Source organism: Drosophila nasuta, chromosome 3, assembly GCF_023558535.2.
Source record: "Drosophila nasuta strain 15112-1781.00 chromosome 3, ASM2355853v1, whole genome shotgun sequence".
Taxonomy (NCBI): Eukaryota; Metazoa; Arthropoda; class Insecta; order Diptera; family Drosophilidae; genus Drosophila; species Drosophila nasuta.
The window spans coordinates 52,197,354-52,216,964 of NC_083457.1; the positions used below are offsets into that span (position 1 = coordinate 52,197,354).

Below are 19,611 nucleotides of genomic sequence, written 5' to 3' on the forward strand. Positions count from 1 at the left end.
ACAAAGATGAATCTGAAACTAAATATTTCGTTTGAGTCGATGAAGAGCTTAGCTCTGAATTGCTAATCTATGTATGCAAGCAATTGAGATTAAGCTCCAACGTTCTTAACGGAAGAGAGGTCGAAAGATGAAATTATGAAATAGTGATAAAGAACAATACTGTAGTATACGTTTATATTGTTGTTGATATTATTTAAGTCGACAGAATGAATACAAAATTAATAATAAATATACCAGATTGTTGACCACCTAAAGAAGAAACGACATACATACAATACAATCTAATCTCTTTCCTTCAGGCATTCCAAATATATTCAAATCTCTCTTAAAAGTTGATTTTCATATATTTAATTGGGAAAGAATATAGTGCACTATTACAGTTATACCCAAATCTTTTAATTACATTTTGAATTTGAGTTTTTCACTAGATAATTTTGTTCTTTGGGGCGAAGATGCTCATCTTCATCAGAATACTAATTTAAATGCCACCCGTTAATGCATTCAAGTTACTGCACACGAAGAAAAATATTTTATATATGTTATATAGTACTAACACATCAAAAATAAGAATTTGAAATATTTACAAACTATGACAATTTGTATTAGCGGCGGAAGTGGGTGTTGCAAATATTTGAAACAAACTTGATCTGCGTGCAAACATAACAAATGCTGTCTCTTATAGTCTCTGAGATCTAGGTGTTCATACGGTCATACGGACAGACACACAGACGGACAGACGGACATGGCTAGATCGTCTCGGCTATTGATGCTGATCAAGAATATATATACTTTATAGGATCGGAGATGCCTCCTTCTACCTGTTACATACATTTCCTGCCGGCACAAAGTTATAATACCCTTCTACCCTATGGGTAGCGGGTATAAAAAATCGAATAACAAGCGTAAATTTAAAGCTAGAGTTGCGAATTTTGGTATATACTATAACTACTATAGTAGTTATGGTTGCGATCAGATAACAATTTTGGAAGTTATTAAAGAAATATTTTTGTATTGGCAAAAACCTTCTTACTGGGGGTTTGAGTTGCTTTATCCGCCAATGTGGTATATTGTGCCGTCTATGGTATATTTTCAATGTGGTACCATATCGATATACCAAATATACCGCTCGGTATATTTAAAAAATAATACCGCAATATTTTGCTTTTATTCAAAATGGGTAGCGGGTATCTCTCAGTCGAGCACACTCGACTGTAACTTTCTTACTTGTTTTTTTTTTTATTCAAAAAATGCATTAGCTAACAAAATCAACTGTGAAATACCCGGTAACAAGCTTTTCAGATTTTCAGATAAATATATTGTGACGCCGATTGTTAGAATAAAGTATGATTATTTAAGCGAATTAATAAAAATATTAATATTAATTACTGTTATTAGTATTAATTATTTTCATTTCAAAGTAAGAAGTAAGGACGGGTATTCGGCACACGAAAATGCTTTGAAATTCAAAATTTGTGAGAAATATATATATTGACCTGACCTTTGATGACCCTTAAATTTGTAGCGACTTTAGCATTGTTTCAGTTTCGCTTTATTTGCTTGTGGTGACAGTTCTCTTGTTAAGTATTAAGAGTCAAATATAAATAATAATTGCGTGCGATGCAGTTTCCCCAGTTGCTGGTCACACTGCTAATCTTCATAGAGACCAGTCAATCAACTGCGATCCAAGACCCGAATGATATTGACTTGGAGTTTATATATTACATGCAGCTAAAGAATTGGTTTCATTTGTGCGCTTGGACATTAGGAGATTGAACATTATTATGCTATTACAGGGTATCGTTGTATCACCCAACCTTTCCCGCATTGCTGAATGTCATTATTGTTTTCGTTTGTTAGTTGCACTTTTATCTGTTGTTTTCCAGCCTTTTTCTGTTTCGCTGATTATGTGACAAGAGGGCAAAAGAAAGAGAGAAAGAAAGGGAGAGAGAGAAGAGCATTACATAAAAATCAACTCCAATTAGTCGCAGACTGCGTATTTATGTGAGTGTAAACGTTGTCTGTTTGTGTTCGTTTGTGTTTGTTGTTGTGTGTTGTTGTTGGTGTGTTTATGTGTCAACATTTCGCCAGCGCGAGAGCAGAAAGCTTGAACGAAAAACTTTTTAGTTGTCAGCCCAAAAACGAGGGTACTTTACCGTTTTACCGTTGTGTGTGCAGGTGTGCGAAAGCATTAAAATTCCACTCGAAAAAAAGAGCTGGAAATTTCACAAAAGCAACGGCGGCAACGACAAGCTCAAGCACGTTAAAATGCTTTTGCCAATGGCGCTGGATGGCGTCTTCCAGCAACAAACAACAACAAGCTTACAGTTAACAGCTGAAAGCCAAAATTAAATGACTGCACAAAGTTCAGGCGTAAGTACGAGTGCAACAACAACAACAACAGGAACGGGAGTGGATAAAAAAAGTCGCACGACACTCAAATCACGACTAGAAACTTGAAAAAGGTTTTGGAGCAGCAAGCAAAATCGAATAAGGAGGCGAAAAAAAAAACACAACGCTAAACTTCCAAGTTGCAAGTTCAGTGAAGTTCAACGCGAAAAACGTGCGGGAGCAAGAGCATCACAAGATGTTTCCACCAGCAACAGCAGCAACAACAACTGCAGCTGCAATAACAATTTGAAAACCTCCCCGCACTCAAATTTCCACTTCCAGTCGGCAATCATAATCACAAGCAGGCAATCAAATTTGAAGTTTCTGCTGCCTCAGTCGCAGTCGCAGTCGAAGTCGCAGTCGCTGTGCGCTTAATGAGCGCCTCAATGAGCTTTATCTTGCGGAAGCTTCGCCTTCAGTTTCGTCCAGGGCCAGCTGCGCAGTCGCTGCCGCAGTCACAGTCGCAGTCGCAGTCGCAATGTTCGCAGGTGTTCGGGCATCAAAAAGCTGCGTCATTGATTAGCACGCAGAACAACAAAAGCTAAAACTAGACTGAAGTTCCAACTTGAAGTTGAGATTGTGGCTGAGCCTGCGCCTGAAATTGCCCGTATGTGTGAGAGCGAGAGAGATAGAGTGCACACAGTACAATGGAAATCTACATTTGCGTTCACAACAACAACAAATGGAAGTGGAATATTCCCATGCTCTGCACAGTGCGTGAAAAGATTAAATGCATACAAATTAAGCTCATTAAGAAAGAGCATTTGATCAAAAGTAAAAGTCATTTAATGCATATTGAACAAAGTATAACTAATAATGTGAAATGAGAACTCCAATATTATAAATAAGTGTAAATAGTATTTATTTTTTTATTCAATTCAACTAATAGTCTGATAACAGTCTAATAATAACTGCAAAATAATATTTTTGGGCAATTTAAAATAATATTTCGCAACTTAAATTTGTATTTTGCCTTTGAGTATTTTATTTTTATTTAAAATTAATATGATAAAAGTTAACAACCTATTTGTATCAAATATTTCTCTTTATTCGTATACGTTACTAAAAAATAATTCGATATTTGAATAAAAATTGTAGTTAAAATTTACTCTTGTATTAAAACTTGAATATTTATTAGTCCATATTGTTGTTATGAAAGCTCGAATTTTAAAATTTTCACAATTTAAATGAATTTCAAAATTATTACAAAGTGTTTTTAATCTCTTATATTGCAATATTGTTAGGATTGTAAAAAAATTATTAATTTTATTAAAACTTAAATATTTATATTTCCACAATTTCAAAAATATTATAAAGAATTATTAATCTCATGCTTACTATCAACAAAATAAGAACAATTTCATAGAATGATAGTTTCAAAAGTAATAATTTTTGTAGATTTTGTTAATTTAAATGGGGATTCAATTTAAATCAATAATTTATTTCACCAAATTAATAAACAGTTTGAACAGTTTTCAGTATATATAGTATAAAATATCGTATAAAATACCTTACATAAAACAGTATTCAGTATATATAGTAAAAAATACCTTTTTTAAAATTCCTTACAGAATTTTTTCAGTATATACAGTATAAAATATCGTATAAAATACCTTACATACGACAGTATTCAGTATATACAGTAAAAAATACCTTTATTAAAATTCCTTACAGAATACAGTATGCAGAAAGATAACACCTAATTGATTGTGGTATTAATTTTGTAAGATAAAAAATATAACAAAATTTGCAGAATATTATTTGTACTTATTACATTTTCTTATATTCTTATTCATTACGATTTTGTTAGGCAAAAAATGAACTATCAAATTTCAATTTCATATAAATGTCAATATTTGAGACAAATACATTTCTTTGAAAGCAGACTTTTCATTCCAATTTTAGGCAAACGATTTTTAAACTAGATTTTTAATGTTCTTGATTTGCATTTTAAATGATTTAATAATGATTTAAGTAATATTTGCCTGGTAAAAAAGGGAAGCAAGAGCATGTTCGTAATTAGTTGCAATAGGTTAAAGTTGTCTACCAATTTAAATTGACCGAATTTGTCATAAATCACACGCTTCAATAACACCTTCTCGACAATGTATTTTCACTTCCGCTTTTGAGTGCAACATACCCAACTGTCTCTGTTGCAACATTGGGTATTGCAGTCGTAACAATTGCAGTGGACAATCTGTGGTTCGTTTGCTGACTGTTGGTTGCTGGTTGTTGGTTGTTGGTTGCTGCTTGCGTTGCGTTGCGACAGGCAGCTGCCAAAAACATAAGTCACGATTTTCGCTTTTGTTAATTCATCAGCGAACAATTTGCATTTTTTGTGGTTCGCCGCTGTTCATTTCTTTACGATTTCTTTGGCTCGTTAATCTTTCTGGTGCGACCCTTTTTTTTTGTTGTTGTTGTGTGCAATGGACGCCGCCTGTTGCTGTTGCAGTTGCAGTTGCAAATGGACAACGGACAAACCGACAACAAGCAACTTTAATTAGCATTTTTACGCCAACAACAACAACGACAAGCTGCAGAGAGCTGCAATTATCGAGCAGAGAGCTTGGAAGGTGCTGTTGATGTTGCTGTTGCTGTTGCTGTGGTTGCTGCTTTGGTTGCGGGTGGCTTTTGACTTGCCAATTGCCAGCTGCAACTCCAAGCCAAGCTCCATTTTCCATTCTCATTCCCAGGCCGCCTTCTTTTACTTTTTCAATTAAATGCGAAGACGCGGCAGTGAAGTGGCAGCAACAGTTGCAACTTCCAGTTGCAGTGACAGCAATGTGTTAACAATTTTCGCGCCACAGCTGCTGAGATCGAGAGTCAGAGAAGTAGCCTAATTACGGTTCACATAGATGCCAGACGGTAGCCAACTTGTGGCAGCTTCTGCTTCTGCTTCTGCAGCTAGAAGAGAACTTCATCCAGCTGTTGTTGTTGTTGCCACTTCAGCAGTTACAGTTACACAGTTGAGATTGCTGCCGTGTTTCGTGCTTAATCCTCATCAGCACAAATCAAATTAAACGCTTGTTACCGCAGTCTCAGTGGCAAGCAGCCGCCTTCTCAGCTTGCCACCTTGCCGCAAGCATTAAAAATTTCACCAGCACACATTGTGGCACCCTTTAAAAGGAGGCGTTGCATGCCCCTTCCATTATTCCGTTGCCAATTTCGCGCTACGTTTTATGTCCTGAAGAAAGCAATGCGCATATCGATGACCACTTGGGATGTGTTGTTGCAACAACATGCTGCATGCCGCATGCCTCTTCAGCTGCTCTCCCATCAAAGTTCACATTGCAACGAGGTCGAGGCCTGGCGACGCGTCGTGGCATCGCGTAATTACACTTAAGTACCGGACAACGTGCCCCAAACCAACTGACAACCCACTGTGGCAACAACAACCACAACAACAACGGCAACGGCAACAACATGAACCTGCAAATTAAATGCCGCAGCCTGTGGCAGACAAAAGGCGCTTGAGTCCTGTTGAATCTCAACGTTCGCGCAACGTTCGCGCAAAGTGAATTGTAATTGGAAACACGGAGTCGCAACCAAGTTGCAACACCAGCGGCAGCAGCAGCTGTGGCGGCAAACACTCGAAGCGCGACTAAATGCGCAAAAATGTTGCAAAGACGGTAATTTACAATTGCAACAAAAGGCTCGAAAAAAAACAACCACGCAAAGGTTTCTTCATGCAACAACGACAACTTGCCCCGACTTGCTTCGCTACCCTGCCTCAAGGGCAGTGATTTCGGTTGTTGCACGCTCGTCGTTCGTCGTTCAATGCGCCATCGTCGCCCCATTGGCGCTACATTTGCCGCATTTGCAAGCTGCAACATTTGCCTCGCAGCCAATTCGAAATTGGTTGTAAGTGTCCACAAATGATTCGACCAAGAATCGATCTAAAGTGCTATTGACTGATCATCAAATTATGCAGCAAGTTGCAAGTGCCACAGAACCAGAAGAAGAAGAAGAAAAAGTATGGCTAATGCGGCACGTTAAGCGGCAATATTGTTTAAGTGCCACATAATTGGGCAGCAGCTGCAAGTGTCCTCAAGCAAAAGAGTTTAATTTCAAATTAAATTGACAGAAATAAGACAGAAGCGAAGAATAGATAAACGTAATTATTGCAATCTAAGAGAAATTAGCAACTGGATTGTTCATTGTTAGTAAGTATATCTTAAAAGAACATTAAAAAAATGTTAGACTATACAATTTACAACAATTACTATTCAAGTGGCAAAAATGTACTACAAAAAAATAATAAAATAAAATGAATGATTACATTTTTCATTTCTGAAAAAAAACTTAAAACAATTATTTTTGAAATGCAAAAATTGAATGAAGAATTACATTTTTTTCATAAGTAATTTTTTGTTTTAAATATTATAATATATTTTTCATAAGGAGTTTAATTTCAAATTAACTTGGGAGAATAAGACGGAAGCGAAGAATAGATAAGCTTAATTATTACAATCTAAGAGAAATTAGCAACTTGATTTTCTATTGTTAGTAAAGTATACCCTAAAAGAACATTAAAATAATGTTAGACTATACAAGATAAGTAATTTACAAAAATTACAATTCAACTGACAAAAATGAAAATAAATGATTACATTTTTCAAAAGGTTTTTAATTTTTTTTTTAAACATCTTAAAACAATTATATTTGTCAATCTCCTATTTAAATGAGAAATTTATTATGAAATTCTAGATTAAGAGAACATTTATTGAAGATATTAATTATTTCAGGAAACGAATAAAATTCAGATTTTGATACACGATTATTTTGAAATAAACACTCATCGTTATCTACAAAAATGAATATCTATACTACACAGATAAAGCTCTAAAATCAAGATTTTAGTCTTAACACTAAGATTTTTGGTCTATAAAGAGCGCGATGAATCTTATTATAAGATCAATCAAAAAATATTATATTATATTTATTATTTTTTTTTTGACTACTTATTTGTTATTAAACTATTTTATGATTTAATTAGTGTATTCAGTTGGCGATCAAGAATTTTTGGTCCTATTATAAAATTAAACTACAAATTAGAGTAATTGTGAAAATTTATGTTATGTATGTAAATTTATGTTACCCATAGATGAATTTAATGTATTTAAATTTGTCTGAATTTCATTTTTATTTTTATTTATATCAAGTCAATTATAGCTGTAGAGGCAAAAGTATGAAATTCATATTTCAAAATATATGTTTATTCTCATTATTTAACACCATCTTTGTTGCTTTAGTATTAAGAGTATTCGTCTTATATTCTTATGAATTTCAAATTAATGTATCAACGTATTATAAAACAAGTAAGAAAGTTACAGTCGAGTGTGCTCGACTGTGAGATACCCGCTACCCATTTTTAATAAAGGCAAAATATTGCGGTATCATTTTCAAAATATACCGAAAATACTAAAAATACTAAAATATACCAAATGGTATATTTGGTATATCGATATAGTACACCATTCAAAATATACCATAGACGGCACAATGTACCAGATTGTCGGCCAAAGCAACTCAGACCCATAGTAAGTAGGCGTTTTTGCCCATACAAAAGTATTTCTTTAATAACTTCCACAATTTTCTTCTGATCGCAACAAATTTTTCAGGAATCATAACTACTATAGTAATTATTGTATATACCAAAATTCGTAACTCTAGCTTTAAAATTACACTTGTTATTCGATTTTTTTGATTTTCGGGGGCGGAAGTGGGCGTGGCAAAAATTTGAAACAAACTTGATCTGCGTGCAAACATAACTGCTGTCGAAAAAAAATTATAGCTCTATCTCTTATAGTCTCTGAGATCCAGTGTTTCATACGGACGGACGGACAGACGGACAGACACACAGACGGACAGACGGACAGACGGACAGACGGACATGGCTATATCGTCTCGGCTGTTGACGCTGATCAAGAATATATATACTTTATAGGGTCGGAGATGCCTCCTTCTACCTGTTACATACATTTCCTGCCGGCACAAAGTTATAATACCCTTCTACCCTATGGGTAGCGGGTATAAATAGTAGAAAATTGTCTGTGACAAGAAAGAAAGCTACAGTCGACTGTATCCATTATCCATTTTCACAAAAAAAAAAACATTTTCTAAAAATATACCGAGCGCTATATGGTATTTGGTATATCGATGTAGTACAACATTCAACATTCTACGGATTGCGTATATAAAAAGTATCTAGTAAATAAGAGTAGTCGATTAGTAAGTAGTTCATTTAATAGTCGTCATGACCCATTTTGCCATTTGATGCGTTAGTGTAAAAAATATTATACTGATATTCTTATCAATGTAAAGCAAACATATTATAAAAATAGTAGAAAATAGTCTTTAACAAGTTAAAGGAGCTACAGTCAACTGTGAGATACCCGCTACGCATTTTCAATAAAACCATATTCTAAAAATATACCGAAGTCTGTATTTGGTATATCGATATAATACTATAGCTGGTATAAAAAGTAAGCTGTAGTAAATAAGAGTAGTCGATCTGTAAGTAGTTCATTTAATAGTCGTCATGGCCCAAATTGCCATTTGATGCGTTAGTGTAAAAAATTATTATTCTTATATTCTTATCAATGTATAACAAACGTATTATAAAAATAGTAGAAAATAGTCTTTAACAAGTTAAGAGAGTTACAGTCAAAATAACTGCCTATTTTCAATAGAATCATATTCTATTTGGTATATCGATATAGTACTACATTCAACATTCTACAGATAGCTGGTATAAGAAGTAAGTAGTAAATAAGAGTAGTTGATCAGTAAGTAGTTCATTTAATAGTCGTCATGGTCCAAATTGCCCTTCGTCTAAGCAATTTTCAATTCGTAAAAGGTTAACAAAGCGCAGCCGCAACTCAGCGAATCGCATTGAATCGCATTCATTTGCCCCAATGGACAATGTGGCTACTGTGAGGAGATGTTGCTGCTGTGTGTTGCATGGTGAAATCGAAAAGTGTTCTGGACAGGAAATGTGGCTGCCACCAGCGACACCAAAAGCAAAGACAAAGGCAAATACAAAAAAAGGCCAGTGAGAGAGTTGAGAGGAGAGGAGGCGCAACAGAAGCCGCAAACGAGAAGCTGCTGCTGGAAGAAAGAATGCAAACATGAAACACGATAATTGAGCAGCGTGGAAAAATTGCCAAAGACGCGAAATGGACAAATACGAATTACAGTATCCAAATCAGTGTCTGTCCCCCAGTTGTTGCTGCCCCCAAGGCAGATCGCAGCAATTTTGTATGCGCGGCAGCTGCAAAATTCATTTGACAAAAGCAACAGCGCCAAAAGTGAAACAAAAACAGAAAGGAGGCAAGGAGAACGCTCATTCTCTCATCCTGAACAGGAATTCAAATAACTTGGCGTTTAATTTATGAGAATGCGCGGTAGCTGCCGCATGTTGCAAGCACTCCTGCTGCTACAGATGCTGCTGCACATGCGCAAAAGTGGCGATAAAAATATTTTGGCCCAAATTGAAGTCTACCTTCTTCTTCTTGGCGGCATCGTCTGCTCTTGCATTTTATTAATCATGTGCGTAATTTATTTGGGCAGCCGCGCACAATTTCACCCAAATGGAAATTGCCACGGTTGATTATTTAGCAGGTTCTCGAGAGATGCCCAAAGATTGCTTCGCTTCTCGATTTTGCGCTTTTTATACCCGCTATCTATTTGGTAGATGGGTGTTATAATTTTGTGGATGCAAGAAATGTATATAACAGGCAGAAGGAGGCATCTTCGACCATAGTGTTGATCAGCGTCAACAACTGAGACAATCTAGCCATGTCTGTCCGTCTGTCCGTATGAACACCTAGATCTCAGAGACTATAAGAGATAGAGCTATAAGTTCTTTTCGACAGCATTTGTTACGTTTGCACGCAGATCTAGTTTGTTTTGCATTTTTACCACGCCCACTTCCGCCCCCGCAAATTGACAATCGAATAACAAGCTTAATTTTAAAGCTAGAGGAGCAATTTGTGCTACATACAATAATAACAATAGTATTTAAGATTCCTAAAAATTTGGTTGCGATTAGATAAAAATTGTAGAAGAAATTTCAGAAAATCCTTTGGCAAAGAAAAAAACATTTAATTACTATGGGAATTAATTGCTTTGGCTAACAATCTGGTATATTTTGTATAGTAGTCCCTTAAAAATATACTAGATTGTCAGTCAAATATACTAAGACCCGTAGAAAGCAGGCGTTTTCACCAATATATCAACTACTAACAATATATGTATATTAAATTGTTGCATTTAGTATATTTTTGTGGTATATTAATTTAGTATATTTTAAAATGTCAATGTCTAGTATATTTTGCTCTATATGATATATTGTGAATGAAGTTCTAAATTAATATACCAAAAATAGAATTTGGTATATTGTTAGTATTTTTGTAGTATAGTAATTCGGTATATTTGATATTAAATACCGCACTGTTTTGCTTTTATTCAAAATGGGTAGCGGGTATCTCACAGTCGAGCACACTCGGCTGTAGCTTTCTCACTCGCTTTATTTTGGGGGCTCTTCTTCGCCTGGGGCGGTCATCAGGCTGCACATAATTTACATATTTTTACTGCGCAGCAGTGCAAAAATTGTCACAGGTGAAAGATGCGCGCAATCATCGCAGCAGCCACGCCCCTCTATTTCCGCCTCTTCTTTCTCTTTCTGTTTTCTTTGTGGTTCGTTGTGGCTCGTTTATCATCTCATGATTTCTCGTTAACCAAACTGGCGTGTAATTTGTCTGGCATCTTGTCTTATCAGTCGCTCGTCTCGCAATCAAATGTCATGCAAACAAACATTTGTCTTTCGCCTGATCGGCAGCAGGAGCAACAGAGTTCTACTCTTTAAAGAGGGAAAGAGAGAGGGAGCTACAGCAGGACCACCATTGCGTTGCTATCTTATCGCCTGCACTCGCTGATGAGTCGACAATTTACTATAATTCTTTCGGGCACTTGTTCCCAGGCCCACGTTCAAGACGTGACACAGCGCTAGGCTGCCGTTGGTTAATTATCTAGCACCCCTAGCGAGGGCAACTCGAGCAAATAGGGGAAGAACAGCACAGCAAGGAAATCAGTAATTTTCTAATCCATTTAAATTCTTAACACAATTTGTAACGCTCCAAATGTAATGTCATTTGATTATGTGTAACTAAGCCACAGACTGTTGCTATAAAATATTGTAAATATATCAAGAAGATTAAAAGTTATACAAGTGAGCAACCTCAAAATAAATAAGGTAATATATATATATATATGATAAAAAAGAAAAAATAATAATAATCTGTAATACGGCCTACAAGTAAGCCTAATGAAAATAAAAATTCAATAAATCCCAAATGACTATGAAACTTAAGCTTCAAGTTCCAAAATAAAAGAGAACGAGTAAGAAAGTCGAGTGTGTTCGACCATGAGATACCCCATAAATACTCAAATATACCAAAGGTCAAATTTAGTATCAATGAATCATTACATTTGAAATATACTATAGAGGTCCAAATATACCAGATTGTTAGCCAAAGTAGATAGAATTCGATTTCAGTAGGCGTTTATACATATATTTCCTACCGGCACAAAGTTATAATACTCTTCTACCCTATGGTTTGTGGGTATAAACATGAAACATAAAATTAATACAAAAAGTAATAGAAAAGTAGGAGTAACGAAAATATTCATATATTCTCGCTTAGCTAAAAAAAATAAAGACAGTTCTATTAGATTCAAATATATACATATATAGATAACAATATGTAAATAGTAATAAAATTATGTAAACAAAATAAAAATAATTAGCTTATATATTATATAAAATGAAAATAAACCAATATCAATAATTATGATTATAATCAATAGAAATTAATAATCAATAGAATGTTGAAAGTATATTATGATTACAATTTGAAATTTCTATAGCTTTAGATTTATGATAGCAATAAAAATTATTTACAAGTGAATGGGTTAGCCTCTATTGCACTTGAATAAATAATGAAATAAATTCAAGACTATATTCTTAATAATTTTACTGCTATATATAAAATTTTAACAAAAATACTCCTACTTGAAAATATCATTATTTTTAGTATACTAATCCTAAATCTAGTCTGTGTGGCTTTTGAAATTCAGACTTATTTTTCAGTTTCAGCTGATACGTTTACAAATAACTTAATCTAGTAAGTAAACTTCTGAAGCTGCCCTCGCTGTCTCTATCGCTCGCCTTGTGTGTTTCTAACGCACACACACACACACACAAACACGCACGTTTCCCACTCCGCGTTGTCCTGTTTGTTTTGGTGTGAAAGAACCGCCTGAGACATGCGCAGGTACCCGATGTTGACAACTGCGACGACTCGAGTAAGGGGTCTGCTTACTATATGCTTACTATATAGTCAGTCAGCTATCTGTGAGCCTCTGTTTGTGCCTTTGTCTCCCTTTTGCGTGACTCCCTTTTTCGGTTGCTATCTGTGCTCAAGGTCTGTCTATGTGTGTGTGTGTGTGTTTGTCACTGTGTTGTTTGAGGCCTCCACTTGAGCAATGCGCGTTGCACGTGTGCATCGTGTGGTAATCTCTGTTGACATTCCTGGAACTCTGACCTTTTGATATTGGCCGCCAAAGGGAATTCAACTTGGTTTCACATTACGCACGTACAGCAGCAGCTCCATGTGGCAACTATCTTTCTTCTCCTCTCCCGCTCTCTCTCTCTCTCTCTCTCTCTCTCTCTCTCTCTCTCTCTCTCTCTCTCTCTCTCTCTCTGATGTCTCTGTGTTGTTGTTTTGGCTTTAATAAGCGTTAAGTTGCCAGGATTCAGCGACAAATTGTTAAGGAAAAGGACTCAATTTGTGACTCACTCAAAAGCAAAGGGAAAGGCAAGTGTTCAAATTAATGAGCCACAGATTTGTTAAATTTCGTGGCTCATTTGTGTAAAATATATATGCGGTGTATTGTGGGCGTGGCATGCACGCAGTCAAACGATTAATCGTCGATCGAAATGGAACCAAACCCAAAAACAAGAAAACCAGAAAATCTCCCACCGCAGATCACTAAAGTCTCTGTTCGCCTCTGGGCATATTAATGAGTTGAGAGCTGAGGAATTTTGTTCATCAACAAACTGAAGAAAAAGGGCATAAAATATTTTATTTCGTAGAATGCCAGAGAACAAGTGCAGCTGAGACATTTGTCGGGGTCGTTGCCTGCTGAGGTTAAGAATGAGGTTGCAACTGAGATTGAAGCCTTTCCCTCCCTCTCTCTCTTTCAATCTCTCTCTCTCTCTCGTTTGTCGCACAGGATGGGGTCGATTATCTCGCTGGCCACGCATTTAATTATTCCAATTTCCCCAATCCAAACACTTGCACGATTCACGCGTTTCCTGGAATTTCCAGTTCGTCTTCTCTCTTAACTTCTGTCTGTGTGTGGGCGTGCTTGTAGAATAATTCTATTGCGACTACACTGAAAGAAATCAGGCATAAATTGTACGAATTTAATTCGAAACGACTTTTCTTAATTCACTTTGGCAAAATTGTTGAAATAGATAAGATAGTTTATTATTAAGGGTCAACTAAAACTCGGAATAAAACATTTCTTAATTCAAGTATGAAATACTTGATTTTTTCTATCCCGAAATCTGTAATTTTGAATTGAAATGTATTACCAAGTTGTTTGTTTCTTTCTTTCTTATTTTGCTAATTTATATTATAATTTCTACAAATTTGAATTGAATTGTATTACTAAGTTGTTTCTTTCATTCTTATTTTGCTAATTTAATATTATGAGTTTGCTTTCAATAACTAACGTAAGCAAGTAAACAAACTTCAGTCGAGTATGCTCGACTGCGAGATACCTGCTAATCATTTTCAATAAAAGTAAAACTAGGTGGTATTATTCTTAAAATATACCAAATCAGATATGTATATACAAATACCAAAAAACAATATTAAATATACCAAATACAGAAAATAATACTAAAGTATTACAAAGATTATATTTGGTATATCAATATCTACATACTATCACGTTCAAAATATACCGTAGACCTAAGACACAATAACTAAGAACCTTTTTCGATATAAACTTATTTCTTAAGCATCTTATAAATGTTGTATATTTCGATTATATCTTTCTTACTTATTTTTAGTGAAGGAATAAAGGTTCAAGTATTTGAGCTATGCGTTACTATTTAATCAGTGAATTTTTATGATGAATTTAAATTTAGTTTTTCTAATACTGTAATTTCGTTGATTTTATTGAAGTTTATCGAAGCAAGAACATTGAGCATTTACATTAATTGAATGAGTTTGCAGCTTACTGCTGATATCCAAATGACTTGTGATCTACACAAGAATTGTCACCGATAAAGTTTTCTCTACCTTCTAGTCTCTTAGTAGTAGTTAATACGGACGGATCACCTTTAGTTTCAATTAATTCAATCCCTTTAAAAACACTTGTTTGGCCTCGCTTCTCAAAAGTTTTCCATTTGTGTTCATTGGCAATGTGTCCACGAACTTTACGCCCGAATGCAATTGCTTGTACTCGACCACCAGACGATTGGCCACATGATCAATTATGTGCTGCTCGGTGATCGCAGTTCCAGGTTTCTTGATAACCAATGCGCCAGCAGCATCTCCGTATCTGGGATCATCAATTCCCACAACGCAGGCATTTAATACCTCCGGCAATTCGGCAATGATCAGCTCGATCTCAGTCGGCCAATAATGATTTGATTTGTATTTGAGCAAATCCTTCTTACGATCCACAAGTATAAGATTATTGTCATCGTTGATGTAGCCCAGATCACCGAGATTAATCCAACCATCTTTCAATGTCTGCTCAGTATCGGCAGCAAGGCCAATGTATCCCTTCCATTTCGAACCGATGTCTATGAGAACTTCACCGACTTTATTGTGGGGTAGAGCGTTGCCTTTATCATCGATAATCTTTAGGCGCATGCCAGGAAAGATGCGTCCCACATTATTAACGGTATCATTGTGGCTGTGATCAATGTTTGCCGTAATTGCTCCAGTCTCCGTGGTTCCATATGAAGAAACAATCAAGCATTGCTTCATTAAACTCTGACCGTATTGCAGAATTTTGGTGGAGATCCATCCACCGGTTATGAAGATCACCCTAAGCTTGGCGAAAGCTTCTTCGGTGGCCGAGGGATGATTGAAAAGCTCATAAGTCTGCCACGGTGACAACACAAGAATTGTAGCATTATATTGCTTGATCATACTTATAAATTCTTCCGCATTAAATGGACCGTCGAATATAACTTTTTGTACGCCATAAATTAAGCTGATTGCAATAGTAATGAACCCAGTTGCCCAAGCAAGCGTAGCGCTGGTCAAAATCACATCTGAGCTATTGCAAAATCTAAAAGGAATGAACTTTAAATGAAGCACTATAAAATTATAATACTTAAATCTTAGTTCTTACGGAGATATTCTAGTCACATGTTTGTGGGATAAAGCGACAGCTTTGGGTGGACCTGAAGTCCCCGAAGAGCACAATATCAAAGCAGTCTGATCTCCATTCACGGCCAAGGGTAAGGGTCTAAGCAGGGAGAAAGATGAATTGTAAGAATTTACTATTCTCTTCACTCACTGATAGAAATGCTCTTCAACTGTAGGCTTCAGCAGATCCTCGATGCTTGTAACTCCTTCGACACGTCCTGTGAGGATAATAAATTTGGGTGTCCATTCTTTGGTCACTTCCTTGATGAATTCATAGTCAGCAGCATCACAAAACATAATCTTCGGTTTGGTCAGCGTGTAGAGGGCTTTAATAGTGCTCGCTTCTTTATTCAATGCCACCGAATGAAATGGTGTCGTATTGAAAAAACAAGCTGTTATTAGAGGTGCTAAATATGTGCTGGTAACTCCAATAATGCCAACGACATCATTGTGTGTCAATTCCTCCTTCTTCAAATACAAAGCCAGTCGAATGGCCAATTGTCGCATTTCAGCATTCGTCACTTTTCGCCCATCGTTGTGATTGATCTAAGCCAAAGCACTTCTTAATGGCTTTCAACAAAGTTGAGACTTTATATTTACCAAAACTGTTTGACTTGGCCAATTCTTCATGGCATTGAAGAAGACTGCACCAACGGAACAATCAGGATCGTAGAAGGGAGCTTTGCTCATGCCACTCCAAATTCTCGACTCCTCGTCGTAGGATGTGGGATACAAAGCTCTGGTTGCCATTATGATTACTCGAATGCAAATCAAATATTGATTTTTGCGCGAAGCGTTTGCTGCTTTATATATCTTAAAGCAGAATTTCGTTATCGAGTTTCGTGACTAACATTATTCTACGTATCTTTTGATAGTAGAAAAATCCCCTCTGGCCAAAATGTGGAAACTATCAAAGATAGACACAAAATATGTCTGAAGTTGAACTTCTTTTTTTTTAATTCAATAACTGATATTTTTACATTCTTAATTAAGAGAAAATTAGCTCAGTAGAGGACGCCCATGAAATAAATACAATGTATTTTTTAAATTAGGTCTCCGCGCAGAGAAAAAAAGATCTAGATTTAAAAAAATGTTGATTTAAGATTTTTGCAATCTTAAAAGGAACAATCTTGAAATAAAATTTTAAGGTTGAATCAATCCTAAATTAAGATTTTTGAGATTTTAGATTAAACATCTTATTTTAAGATTAAAATCTTGATTCAAGTATATTTGATTCATATAAGATTAACTAAATACAATATTTACTATTAACATTTAATACTTAAATAACTTAAAGTCTTACCTATAGAACTAACATAAGTTTTGGTTCACAAGCTTCCTCCGGAAGCGGATAAGAAATATAATAAAAAGGTTGTGGAATATTTTTGTTTACCTCTTTAGTGGATATTGCTTATTTTAGTCATGAATATTATTTTAGTCATGAATGCCTGGAATAAAGTGTGATTAGATTACCTACATTAATTTGATTCTAAAAATCTTTAATCTATAATTATGTTAATTTCCTTTAACTTCTTATTATACTAAAGAATACAATCGTAATCAATCGTACGTTAGACTTTCTGAAATGTTTTAATAATGATGTTACATAATATAAACAATAAAGTCAAAATTCTTTGTTGTCTTTTTATACAATATATGTATGCATAAACTCTCCAGTTTTTTTTTTAGCAGCTTTCAAGGAGATGAAGATGTTGGTAATCTTCTTGCCAAGTCTTTATAAGAAGTCTTTAGTTACTTTTATCATACCGATATTTCTGATAATAAGACTTTAATTGCTGTTATCGACATGGGTCAGAGACGTGAGAACGTTTAGGAAATTATCTATTTTGAGTAAATATCTATAGATGACGTACTATGATTTCTTGGACTGACTGTCTGGCTTTTCAAACTTTCCACTAATAAGAAATGCGATTGCATTTCATTAATTGTCACCTGATTTTAACAACAAAAACAAAAGTTGGTTAGAATGGGAATTTTAGCGTCACAGTCTAAAATTTCCGAATAGACCTTATTGGACGTATTTGCCCGCCTTGTCTTTTGATATAACATATTTACGTAAATATGTATGTGTAAAAATATTTCATTCTTAAGCCTTTTACAATTTCTTAAAATTAAAAAAATATAAAAAATGCATAATAATTTAATAATAATAATTTTGTGCGTCTTTGATAAGCGTTAATTGTTATGTGAAAGTTTAATTTTCATTTAACAACTAAATTGTAAATGCTTACTACCAATTTTACCAATACCAATTTTTTAATAAAAGCAAATTAGTGCATTATTAATTTAAAAATATATGAAATAATAATCATACCAAAAGCTATTTATAGCATATTTATATACGCAAATCAGTGCTTTATTGTAAAACAAGTAAGAAAGTTACACTCGAGTGTGCTCGACTGTGAGATACCCGCTACCCATTTTTAATAAGGGCAAAATATTGGTCGAGTGTGCTCGACTGTGAGATACCCGCTACACATTTTTAATAAGGGCAAAATATTGGTATTATTTTCAAAATATACCGAAAATACTAAAAAATACTAAAAATATACCAAATGGTATGTTTGGTATATCGATACAGCACACCATTCAAAATATACCATAGACGGCACAATATACCAGATTGTCGGCCAAAGCAACTAAGAGCCCTAGTAAGTAGGCGTTTTTGCCCATACAAAAGTATTTCTTTAATAACTTCCACAATTTTTATCTGATCGCAACCAAATTTTCAGGAATCATAACTACTATAGTAATTATAGTATATACCAAAATTCGCAAGCTTTAAATTTACGCTTGTTATTCGTTTTTTTTTATTTACGGGGGCGGATGTGGGCGTGGCAAAAATTTGAAACAAACTTGATCTGCGTGCAAACATAACAAATGCTGTCGAAAAAAAATTATAGCTCTATCTCTTATAGTCTCTGAGATCTAGGTGTTCATACGGACAGACACACAGACGGACAGACGGACATGGCTATATCGTCTCGGCTGTTGACGCTGATCAAGAATATATATACTTTATAGGGTCGGAGATGCCTCGTTCTACCTGTTACATACATTTCCTGCCGGCACAAAGTTATAATACCCTTCTACCCTATGGGTAGCGAGTATAAAAATCGCGTAAAAATGGTTAGATTTCCAGCATGCGTTTAACGTATGTTGACTTATTTCAGAAATTGCTTTTGACGCGTATAAGATGCAATCCTTGATAGAATAACTTTTCCAAGCATCGGTGAAGTCCAATTCAGGATTTTTCTCCAGTTTTTCCATAATGCACTGATAAGCAATCGCGTTAAAGTGCAAAATCCGCGTAAAAAAAGGAATTTGCGCTGCAAAAATAACCGCGTTAAAGTGAAATCGCGTAAAAAAAGGACTGGGTGTATATGTAATACATTTTATGTATATATTAGAAATTATTTTTAAATCTATCAATAGCAGCTACAAAATAGAAAATGGTAAAATGATGAAGCTTGTGTTATAAAAAAATATTATATTAATCCTCAATTCGTGATATTATTAAGGATGCTATAAGCTATGTAATATTGTAAATAATTTTTATTTTGAATTTTGAATAATGCAAATATTGGCTGTATTTAAAAACAGAAGAAAATGTCATGAAATTGTTGAAACATTCAAGAAAAAAATTGAATTTAATAAATTCTATAGATTTTTTTTGATGAAATTAATAAACGTTGATATTTTTATTGAAAATTTTATTAACAGAAACAGAATAATAATAAAA

General features: G+C 34.8%; 1 protein-coding gene across 1 annotated transcript; it reads right to left on the bottom strand.

Moving 5' to 3' along the window:
• Positions 1 to 14,566: 14,566 nt before the first annotated feature.
• LOC132790888 (uncharacterized) lies at positions 14,567 to 16,614 on the bottom strand. Its single transcript, XM_060799634.1, has 4 exons — positions 16,449 to 16,614; positions 16,000 to 16,394; positions 15,832 to 15,948; positions 14,567 to 15,768 (listed from the first exon to the last, which is right to left on the bottom strand). Exons 1-4 carry the CDS (start codon positions 16,596 to 16,598, stop codon positions 14,817 to 14,819), a joined length of 1,614 nt encoding a protein of 537 aa, XP_060655617.1. The 5' UTR covers positions 16,599 to 16,614; the 3' UTR covers positions 14,567 to 14,816.
• Positions 16,615 to 19,611: the final 2,997 nt, after the last annotated feature.

Coding starts and splice junctions, on each gene's coding strand:
- LOC132790888 (XM_060799634.1), bottom strand. CDS start 16,598: ATGGCAACCAGAGCTTTGTATCCCACATCCTACGACGAGGAGTCGAGA. Junction 16,395..16,448: donor GGCCAAGTCAAACAGTTTTG/GTAAATATAAAG, acceptor GCTTTGGCTTAG/ATCAATCACAACGATGGGCG. Junction 15,949..15,999: donor GTTGAAGAGCATTTCTATCA/GTGAGTGAAGAG, acceptor CTCCCTGCTTAG/ACCCTTACCCTTGGCCGTGA.